Raw genomic sequence first — 11,708 nt, 5'->3', positions numbered from 1 at the left:
GCTTGCACACATTTACGCTTTTACTTTGAAGGCGGTCACGATTCATTGTTGATGTCATTTCTTGACAATGTTTAACAAATAATACAAAATAAGAATTGTCTTTTAATTTTTAGCTTGCTTGGAAAAATAATTGGTAATTAAATTTGTTTAATAATATGTAATTATATGTAAAATGTGTAGATGTGTTTAAGGACACACTCACGAGCTTTCCGGGAGATGGGTCTCGTGACAGGCTAGATGTCCTCGCTTTTGATCGGTTGATCGCTTGTTTCTTGTCCTACAATTTAAAAAAAAAAATCGTTAAATGAGTGAGCTTTTTTCTGATACAGAGCAAACGTTTATCTAAGCGATATGTTGTCTCGCCTCCTGAAGGAACACCAAGCGAAGCAAAATGAGCGGAAGGATCTACAGGGTGGGGAAGCTGGTTAGCCGTGATGCTAGCACATGCTAAAAACAAATCTCTGAAGGTGCAGTCATTAATGCCGACTGTACGTATTCTTTCCTGCAGAGAAACGGAGACGTGAAGCGATTGCTGCTGCCACCTGTCTAACTGAAGCACTGGTAGATCACCTCAACGTAGGGTATGGAAAATTATGTCATGCAAGATTAGTGTGGGTTTGTTCATACTTCTGTTGAATCAATGGCAATGTAACTTACAATCATTGCTAATGGTTGGGTTTTACTAATATATTAATGTTCTTTTTAACAGGCATGTTATAATATTGTAAATATGCTTATTTTGTTTGACAGTACATTAGCTGTCTATTCAGGCTGTAAGGTATTCCATTCATCAGACAGAGCCTGGGGGAAGAAATTGTCTCTTTGGTGGCTGGTTTTGGTAAAAGGAGCTCTGTAGTGCTGAGCTGAAGATAAAAGTCTAAACAGTTTGAGTGCAGGATGTGTGAGAAATGCAGAGATATTAGTGACTCTTTTCCTGAGCTTAAACCTGTGGATGTCCTGGAGGGAAGGTCAGCCTTGATGATCCTCTCTGCAGAAGTGAACCACAGTAGACACGGTGTTGTTGAGGATGGTGAGGGGGGTGTTCTCTGGAAGTATGCCGTCATCTCTACAGTCTTGAGCTTGTTAAATTCCACGTGGTTCTGACCACACCAGCGGACCAGCCTATCCACCTCCTGTCTGTATTTAGATTCAGATCAAACCAATGCCAGTATTGTCCTTTGCAAGCTTCAGTTTCACAGATGGGTGATTTGTGCAAAGACAGAAGCAGAGAGGAGAGAACACACCCCTGGGCGGGCACCTCACCCGCTGCTGCCGGTCAGTCAGAAAGCTGGTGATCCACTGATACTTAGAGACCAGCATTGTGAGCTAGGTGAGCTTGTGGTCGAGGAAATCTGCATTGATGGTGTTGAAGGCCACAAACACGATCTTATCGTAGGTCCTTGGGCAGTCGAGATGGGGAAGGATCAAGTGTAAACCCAAGTTGACTGCATCATTGTCACACAGCTCCAGAACCTATTCATATCGTCCTCAGAGATCTTAGTGCAGGCTGGGGGTCGGAGGAGGAGGGGAGGGGTTTAGGGATACAGATTTGTTAGTGGGTGGTGCGGGTAGTCCTTTTATGTGGGTAAATGCTGTCCTCTCAAACCTGCAGAATAAGCTGCAGGTTGTCAGCGAGAAAGGGGAATCATCACAGTGTGGGAGGATGCACTCTTGTAGTTATTACATTGTGCAGTCCTAACTTTATACTTTAACATTTCAACATTAAGTCAGTGTCGTGTCAGTGTATGCTTGTACTGTTTGAGACACTTTTAGCCTGATTTACTGAGCTTCAGTCATGGCTTTTTATGTTGTTATTTTTATCAAAATAAAGAACAGATGTAAAATCAAATTAAAGAAGTAAATAGACATTTGGTTAACTGATTGCAAATTTATTGTCTATGTAATGTTAGCCAGTGGTCAGGACCCCACTTTAGATTGTGGTTGTCAAATGGACAGTTTTGGGATGATTTTGATAAAGATTGCTAAAGTCATATTTTTGATAGTTATTCCAAGAGATGAAAATGGTAAACAAAAATAAATGAAAATAGAATGGTGTATGTGTATATTGTGCAATTGTTTAATTGGCTTATTAGAAGTGCTCGTGTACTCTAACTTACATAAGTCAAAGTGTAAAATCTATGACACTTCTTTTTTGTTGGCCAGAGACTGGAAAGTCGGAGAACCATTAATCTAAGTTATAAAATATTATGTAACAATAAGTTAACAGTTCATTAATTTTGGTTAGTCAGTTAAAAATAAGTCTACACAAATAGCATTAACATTCTAAAACAACCTGCTTAGGTTCAAGGACAGCTTTAGAGGTCCAGAATGTACTGACAGGCTTGCATGTTTTTGTAAATGGTTGTAAAAATAAATTACCGATAACATCTGAACCACATTTGCTGTCTGTTCCCTAACAGTATTTTGCAGTGTCACTAGGAATCATGAAGGTGTCAGTAAAGCTTTATCCTATGGCTTTCTGACCACCTACACTTTCCTATGAGCCAGTAAAATTTAGCAATCTATTCCTAGCTGGAAATAATTGATCATATATGCAGTTCAAACAGAGATAACACTGTTACTATTGTTAAAGAAGTAAATAATTCAAGACAGTCAGCTTATAAAAAGACTGTTGTTATGCTGGTTCTTTATGAAAAAGGTTAGGGCTTTTAGTCCTTTTGGGACATGGTAAGAGCTAGAGCAGCCAATTGTTTAGCACTAAGTCATTTCCCCTTACACGACTCAGTGGCTATCCGATATTCAATAATAACGATAGGCAACTCATTATTTTGCCCTTTTCTCTTTAGTGTTGCTCAGGCATACGTAAACCAACGCAAACTGGACCATGAAGTTAAGACACTCCAAGTCCAAGCGAGCCAGTTCTCCAAGCAAACTGCTCAATGGATCAACATGGTGGAGGGTTTCAATCAGGCATTAAAGGTAAATTATACTGCACTCAATCTGTGCCCTAAACCAGATGTTTGTTTCATTACTATTTTTTAATCTACACTATAAAATAAATAATGCTGGCTTATCGAAACCAACAGTTCTCCAACATTTTATAACAAATACCATCTTGGTGAATTCCATGTTTTCCAAGTATCCCAGTGTGGACAAATCCGCTTTGAGGTGCTCATAAATCTCTCCACTGCATTTGATTCTATATGATAGTTAACTTGTTTATATTATATATACAAATAATGGCAAAGCTATTTACCACCACTGGTAGTTGTACCACAGTTTTAGAAGGCTGGTTCTAAACAATAAGTCTCAGCTGCATTCTACATATCATCTTGAATTGACTTGGGTGTTTAATATACTGGTTTCAGTACTATTTAGGAAAATAATAGTGAGCACTCACTCTTGAAGCTCAGCTTACCTTACATGATCCTAACAAGGTTAGTTTAGGGGAACAGATGCCTGAAAATGGTGAACAGTTCTCTAACTTGAACTTCATTTGAATTATGTAACTATGAAAAAAAGGTGTATTCCCGACACATGAACCTAAAAGGTTTATGATTTCCACATCACAGTTGTATAAGGTACACACTGGATCACAATTTGCCTTCAGAGCTGATGTAGTTAAACCATGCGCATACAGGTGGAGGGGACCTTAAGCTGCTCTAGATGCTCACTTTGTTTAGAAGTTGGACAAGGTGACAAATTTTAACGTTCTCTTGCGTGCCCTCTCTCAAACAGGAAATTGGAGATGTCGAAAACTGGGCCCGCAGCATCGAGATGGATATGAGAACGATCGCCACAGCTCTGGAGTATGTACACAAGGGGCATCTTCAGTCCACTTGCTCATAAAAATCAATGTGTTTCCAAAGTACATTTACTGCTGAATATATATGCACAGACTTGGCTAAGACATTACTCCATCCTTGCTGAGTTTTTTTTCAGTAAAGAAATTATTCTGCATGTCAACGCATCCCTCGAAGTGGACTGAGGTTGACTTTGCATTTGACGATGTAGTTCAGACACGTCTCACTGGTGATGTTTGATTTTTAGCACCAGACCTGGAAGGAGTGAGCTCAAAATGATGCTGAAGATCCATCAAGAATATATTTTATTAGCATATTTCTGTGTTCTGTGTTAACTATGTTTATGGGGGGATATTTAATACAAATATGAAATAGACAGATCTTTTTATTCCACATAATAAAACCTCTGGTACATTCTTCTTAAAAGTATCTCTTAAAAACCATTAATAGGACATATTAGCGTTTTGCATCTCACCTCTCCAGTATGCACATCTACAGGCAGTGAGGATTGTATTGTTTCAGTTGTTTTGTCAAATAAAGTTTGACAAAAATAATTATTATTTTTTTTCTTATTGAATAAGTTATGAAAAATAGACTGTTATAATAAATAATAAAACAATGACAGCATAAGTTGTGTTTTCATGCTTATTTCTTTCTGACAATAACTACAGCATGGAAGGAAAGATATGAGAATAAAGCCAAATGGTGTGAAGAGTAGGTAACTATTTAACCTTGTCTTAACTGATGGTTTTATTCTTGTCAAATGCTGCAAAGAGCTTGGATATTTCTCTACAAAGTTTTGCAACAAAAACACATGAGAACCACAACGACTGGACAATCAGTGGAATGTGTGACGTAGAAGTTATGTCACAGTGCAGCCGGGTACAGCGTACCATCACATAATTGCAGCTCGATTTGGTAACTTATTAAGACTTTTAATCCAGCAAATAACACCCTCTTTCATGCTTTTGTGTTTATTTAACAGTTCGATATGTCATTAAACGAATTGTAGCAAATGCAGCCTTTCTGTGACTGATGCTGCAGCTGTGAAACTTTTACTTTAGTTCTTCTTGTCTAGGTAAAATATTTTACTAATGTGTGTCTTGACCCTTTCTTTCTGCTGTATAAATAAAGATTACAACCAGAGATTTCAATGAGTCTTAAAAAGTCTGTAATTGCACTCCAGATTTGATCACTTTCCACGTTTTTATAATTACAGAAAAAAGAAAATTGAGCATGGAAAAAATTTCAAGTTTCCAAACTGCAGTTATCTAACAGATAACAATTTGTGTGAAAAATTAAGAGCTTTTTATCTTGATTCATATTGAAATGGTTTTTGTCATAGATTTGCAACACCAAATGTCATATTTTATTTGTTAATGTTTTGATATAGACATTCTGATAGAACCCTAATGTGAATACACACTTATTTTACTGCTTTTGGATTCTATAGGCCCTTAGATCAGGGTTCCAACTGGACCCATGGTTCATAATCCGGGTCTAGTTTAGATGTCAAGCAAATCATTGACAATTATTTTGTCTATTTGTAGAAATAAAAAAAAATGTATTACAGATAAACTGACATTTTAAGATCTTTTAAGAATCGGCATCTCCTCTAGGATAATCCAGTCCAGATTTGTAAAGTATTATAGATTAGGAAGTTTGCTTCAGATTCCCAATTTATCAGTTTGTCGTTTGGGAAGCATTCACACAAAAAACCTAATTAAGTCAATGTTTTGTACTCGAATATCCAGAATGTTATAACTGCTAAAAAATTAGAATATGGAAAAGTATGGACTTTTCAGAAGAAATTGGTAGGAACCTTGTAAAGCAGTTACAATATGTGCAGTTTAAGAGGCTATATACTGTCTACAGTATATAAAACTGATCTCTAAGTGCACACACCCTTGTCAAATTGCAGATTTTGTAAATGTAAAAAATTAGACAGTAAAGATTAATTTCAAAACTGTAATGTGACATATACTGCATTAATCAATTGAAATGCGAAGAAATCTTCTAGAAAAAAAATGTAAAAATAACACAGGCAACCTGGTTTCATAAGTGCACACAAGCTTAGACAAAAGCAGTTAATGTATCTTTTAATTCAGTTTCAGCATTTAGTTGTCTTGGGTAAATATCTAACATTATTTTATTTATCAGCGTCACAGTGAGTCCAACCATATATCCGAGTCAACCAAAGAACAGCTTCACCAGGCCTTGCTGAGTCCAGAACCAAAACTGGCAACAACGTAAGCTCACCTTAAGAGGGCTGTGAACATCAGATGTCCTTACAGTCATCACATAGTATATAGCTAAAGAATATTAAAAGTTGCTTTTGAATCAAAAGGTCATTAACAAGGAATTTGTCCAAGGTCACGCACAGTTATGCAACCAGGTTATGGCACCTTTTTTTAAGCTGAATTTGAGGTGGGAAAGTTTTTAAAAGTTTTGTTCTAGGTTTCACTTTACATGTTGCAAAAACCTGGCATTCCAACAGGGTATTTACACTTTTGAGATCCACTGTAAAGTGTAGCTATATATATTTAACTATTTATGGAGCTGATGAACTGAATGAGCCCCTGAAACCTTTCTATGACAGAGAAGTTTGGCTTATGGGTGTGTACTAATGTGTGATACAATCCTGTGTCATTTAAAACCAATTTTGAGAACAGTTATATCTATAAGAATTGTGTTCTAAACTAAAAAAAAGTATTCTGTTACCTAAATGCAGAACATTCTTTGGGTTTTAGTTTTCCAGCCCTGTTCCCCCCTCATTTTTCCTTTAAAACAATTTACAAAATAGTTACGGATTGAGGATTACTAATAGTGAACGTGTCTTAAGGGATAAGCCTCAGGCATAAAGCTTCTCTTTGCACAGCCCCTCTGAGCTGAAGCAGAAGAATAACCAGAAAGGGAAAAGGAAGGGGAATGACCGTGGGGATCCATCATTACCCAATAAGAGAATAAGGTAGGAATACGGTTTCAATTGTCTTGATTCTCTCAGCTCTGAATAATGCAGTTAATTAATTAATGCTTCTTGTATTATGTGCTTGTTGTGGACTGAGGTCACCGAAAGCTTACCTCTAAATACTCTAAAAAGATCTAAATACTGTGCAGTAAAACATAAATAATATAAAAACCAAAGATACAGGGTTGTGAAACAATATGTACAGAATATACAGTGTTGCTTAAATTAGAATTAAAGAGTTGAAGGTGAAATTTTCTCAGAAACTCAGTGATTTTTTGGAATAAGCTATTTTGTGTACGTTACCTGAACACTTTTTGGTTAACTTTTCTCTCCAGTTGTTCATTATCATTATTACGTTAATAATGATAAAATGCTGAAAAATACAGGTGTTTTAAACTATTTTACAAGCACATACAACACATATTTGTATTTATTCCAACTGTGTTTGTATACAGTAATTATCAATGGCTACGGTATTTTTGATGGCGGCATAAGTTATTTTTTATTTTTACTAACAAGCCCGCAAATTAATTGGAGTTCTGTAAGCCAAGCAGCTCCATCCTGGATATTAAAATTATACCCAAAAATAAAATAATCCCTTGCTTAGGTCTTGCTTCCTTACAAATGCCTTTCTTTCTTCTGTAAGAGTATTATCCAAAGATTACTCATGTGCCCAAAGCAACTGAAACAGTTCTGCAATAAGGAGGTATTTACACTCAGGGTCTTAGTGAACAAAGTGCTTGTGTTCAGTGGCTGTCAAGAATGTTCCACTACAATGTTATGAAATCCGATAGGGATTTGGTTAAATGGGATTTCAGATGATTCACATTGTATTTTGTAATTTGCATTTTATTCACTTTTTAAACATTTTTGCAGAATGTTTTTCGAACAGTTTGGAAGCCAAAAACAAACTCCCGAAGGCAACATGAATACACGGTTTATATACGAACTGCTAGGGTAAGAATTTTGGATGCCAAACAAAATATTATAAGCTTCCAATTTAGACCTAAGAGCCAATCCCAGATATGGACATAATATCACAATGTTCTGTCTCTTTTAGTGAAAATGCCTGGTACTACATCACAGCTTCCTTCGCTTTGTTGTGGATTCTTGTGTGGCTGTACAGAGACAGTCTGGAGATAGACAATATCTCTAACAAGTATGTCTTTGTGACCGGCTGTGACACGGGGTTTGGGAACCTACTGTGTAAGAAGCTTGATCGTAGAGGTTTTCGCGTTCTGGCCGGCTGTCTCACAGAGAAGGGGGCTGATGATCTAAAAAGAGCAGCGGGGCCTCACCTTAAGACGGTCCTGCTGGATGTGACCAGTAAGGACAGTATCCAGACTGCCATGGAGTGGACCAAGAAGGAGGTTGGCGATAGAGGTAGGATTAAATCACATAATGAATACATGAGAAATCAATTTGCCATTTGTGACATATTTTGAAATTGTAACTTTTCACTTTTATTTTCTTTGTAGGACTTTGGGGTATAGTGAACAATGCTGGACGTTCCTTACCCATGGGTCCTTCAGAGTGGATGAGAGTGGAAGATTTCCACAGCACATTGAATGTGAACATGAATGGGGTCATTGCCATGACTATGACCTTCCTGCCCCTCATTAAAAAGGCCCAAGGACGTATTGTAAATGTGGCATCGGTCCTTGGCAGGGTGGCTGCAAATGGTGGTGGATACGGCATCTCCAAGTTTGCAGTGGAGTGTTTCTCTGACTGCCTCAGGTAAAACTGATCAATATGATGATAGAAAATGTCCATTCAACAGTAGTATTCATATAACTTATCTTTTGATGCGCACTGTGAGAAGAACTTGTTGGCATGTCAAGTCCATCTCTTACATTTTTAGCTTATACTTCTAGCTCCCTGAAAGGTGTAACATTATGGCACTAATGAATACATTTTTGTTCAATGATAAAAGTAACACTGTTCAAAGTGCAGTAAAGGGATCCGACAATTCCCATTGATTAGTTTTGACCAAAGCACCTGTAAACTACAAGATCAACACTGAAACGAGTAAAAGGCAATTTACAAACTTTCTTCATAGAAGTTTGACTTGTAAGAATTTAACTTGCAGCATGTGAAGCTCTATTGTAAGTAACAAGTTTTACAACGGTATGATGTCCTTTTCTTCAGGAGAGATATAGGCTACTTTGGAATCAAAGTGTGCATCATTGAGCCGGGGTTTTTCAAGACAGCCGTGACCAGCCTGGATCCCATCGAGAGGGAGCTGCACCGTCTATGGAATCAGCTCAGCCCCGAAGTAAAAGCAAGCTATGGAGAAAAGTACCTGGACAACTGTAAGCATATCAGACTTTCAAAGGGAAGAAAGCCTTATATAATGAACTATCATCAGCAATGTGTGTTAAAACCTTATGCATGTCTGTTTAATGGCTGTTGTTAATATGTGTGATATGGCTCACTGCCCAGAGCGGTACAGGGTTTTGGGGCGGCATAAGTAATGTGAAAAAGTTATCTGTCAATTGCTCCATGAACAAGTTTTTTACTGCATGTTTCCTCAATATGAAGTGAGCTCCCTCCTGTATTGTGCACTGTTTAAGCATACTAAAAAATAAGGCCTTATACTGTGTGGCAAATGACATCAAAGTTGGGATCTAATTTCCAGCTTCCACTTTGGTGCTAAATTAATGAGCTGTATATAATCTGGACTGAATTTCATCACCTCTAGTTCAACTTCTAAATCACTCAAATCTGGACTGAGTAGTTCTGCACTGCATAGGGATTCTTGAAAACGCCATCTGAGATTTACGAAATCTTGAATCTGTTTGTGAAATACAATGATAAACAGATGTAGGTTTAGTGGGCAGAGAACAAGGGCTCTCCCAGGACACCATTCATCCAAGTGCTGTCTGTCTGTTTTATGATTTATAGTTTAGTTGGTTTCAGAAATGTGGTTGTAAACATCTTTCCCCCATGACACAAGCTGTAAAAATCTAATTTCATATTAAATATTGCTCATTTTAAAATGCCAAAACACAAGAACCATTTATATTTTCTGAAGTTTTTTTTAATAAAACCCCAGTCCCAAAATAATAAAACAGACCATCTCAAAAACTTTAAAATACATGAGATCAAATTAGGTTAATGACAGTATTTATAACAGCAAGGTTATTGTACGATAAATCAAGAACAAATTTACAATATTCTGAAATCACAAACTAATATCCTTTCTAGGTAGAATATAGAACCTGAAAATGTTTTTTTTTTTTTTTCAGACATCAAGATCCAGCGTTTGATCATGAATGCCGTGTGTGACTCAGACCTCACCAAGGTGACCAGTTGCATGGAGCACGCTCTCACTGCGGCGCACCCACGCACTCGATACAGTGCTGGCTGGGACGCCAAGCTTCTGTGGATCCCTCTTTCCTACATGCCTTCCTTTGTAGTTGATATCGGACTGAAGCTGGTGCTGCCTCGTCCTTCCAAGAGCGTTTAACTCGTCAAGACTTTAAAAAAATGCCTTTGACCCAGCACAGTACCTGCTATCCATAGCCTACCTTGTCCATTTAATGATCAGATTGCTGTGCTTTTATGTATTTTGTGTATATTATACTGTATGCTATGATACTTATATGTACATTTTTATGTGTGTATAATTTTTCAAGAAAGAATGGTCTGTCCCCAGTGCTTTCAATAAAAACAAAGTTACATTTAATGTAGTGAAATATTATTAGTTTAAACTAAGATTCTTCTTACAACATATATTTTAGACATAGAAGCAGCAGTATTAAACACTCTGCATACGTTAAACTAATCTGCAGCATTGCAATGGTTGCTACACCTTGATAAAAGTAGGCTAATGCCCATGTCTCAACTTATATTTTGAAATCTACACTAATTTTAAGACTATAGTTGATCAAAGCACTGCCACTGTCAGCCAACAGCAGCATAGTGAAACAATTCAATTAAAATGGCATTGAATCTTTTAATACTTGTTATTTACAGACACCCATTAATTAACTTATTGGAACTGCAAACTAAAATTCATTAAGCATTATATCACTTATATTAGTTTATACTGACCTGCACTGAAATAACTTACTTGATTACTTATCAGATGTGTTACCTTATTAATTGGAAACATCAACAAGGAAAGAATGAAAAGCAGAAGCAAACTTGGGACATACCCAAAATGTGCAAAGGAGCGATCAATAGGGACAATTGCAAAAATTCCGACAGAACCTGAAGGCAGCATAGCGTTTGCATCCCTGAACTTGTGAAACCAGCAACCCCACAGGACATACTGACTGTTCTCTTTCAACATTCGTTTCGGTATCTCACTATGGGACAAGCCTCCAGCGCCTGTCCCCCAGAAGCTCTATTACATTACGCCAGTCTTGACTGGCAGGCGGAAGTGACGTCCGCTCCCATGGGAGGGACTTCCTTCCAGTATAAAAGTCGACGTCACGTAGGTGATCTTCAGTCTAACACCTCTTCTCGCTCCCAGAAGCACCTCTCAGACGGTCATTACAATAACTTGAGCTAGCTTAACTGTTCACAAAGCGAGCTAACAACTCGGTCGCCGAGCGCTTCTCAATAACTGTGCTTGACTGTTCTGAGTCCCTTTCTACGCTGGTCTGTCGCCAAACAGCAGCGCTGCAACTGGTCACCAAACTAGCTGCAACTTTAACGGAGCTTAAGAAGTTGTGTAACTTGCACTCGTTCTCACCATGAACAGAGTCAAGCCACCATCTAGAACCTGCACATGTGGCAATCTCATAGCTGGGGCAGATACCCACTCTGTCTGCGCTTCGTGTCTGGGGCTGCAACATGCCCAGGACGCGTTGGCGTCACCGGCGAGCTGCGAGCACTGTGCACGGCTCTCCCTTAAGTCTCGTCAGCGCAGGCTAGCACGCCAAGCTAGCCTGTCGGAGGTTGATCCTATGATGGGGCTAGCCAATCCCCCGCCACCGGAGCTTCCTGGTACTGATGAGAGAGAGCAC

At 38.1% G+C, this 11,708-nt stretch overlaps 2 protein-coding genes across 2 annotated transcripts; both read left to right on the top strand.

Annotated features, from left to right (window-relative positions):
* Nucleotides 1-191: 191 nt before the first annotated feature.
* bloc1s1 (biogenesis of lysosomal organelles complex-1, subunit 1) lies at nt 192-4,918 on the top strand. The gene is made up of 4 exons (XM_047346540.1): nt 192-412; nt 509-581; nt 2,808-2,940; nt 3,700-4,918. The coding sequence occupies exons 1-4, from the start codon at nt 352-354 to the stop codon at nt 3,808-3,810; spliced, it is 378 nt and encodes a 125-aa protein (XP_047202496.1). The 5' UTR covers nt 192-351; the 3' UTR covers nt 3,811-4,918.
* A 1,376-nt stretch (nt 4,919-6,294) lies between these two features.
* rdh5 (retinol dehydrogenase 5 (11-cis/9-cis)) lies at nt 6,295-10,420 on the top strand. Its single transcript, XM_047348260.1, has 6 exons — nt 6,295-6,732; nt 7,609-7,689; nt 7,793-8,115; nt 8,211-8,469; nt 8,881-9,044; nt 9,981-10,420. Exons 2-6 carry the CDS (start codon nt 7,610-7,612, stop codon nt 10,199-10,201), a joined length of 1,047 nt encoding a protein of 348 aa, XP_047204216.1. The 5' UTR covers nt 6,295-6,732; nt 7,609; the 3' UTR covers nt 10,202-10,420.
* Nucleotides 10,421-11,708: the final 1,288 nt, after the last annotated feature.

Source organism: Girardinichthys multiradiatus, chromosome 20 (genome assembly GCF_021462225.1).
Source record: "Girardinichthys multiradiatus isolate DD_20200921_A chromosome 20, DD_fGirMul_XY1, whole genome shotgun sequence".
Taxonomy (NCBI): domain Eukaryota; kingdom Metazoa; phylum Chordata; class Actinopteri; order Cyprinodontiformes; family Goodeidae; genus Girardinichthys; species Girardinichthys multiradiatus.
Note: the sequence above shows the minus strand (reverse complement) of the source record. Positions and strands in the feature narration are given on the sequence as shown.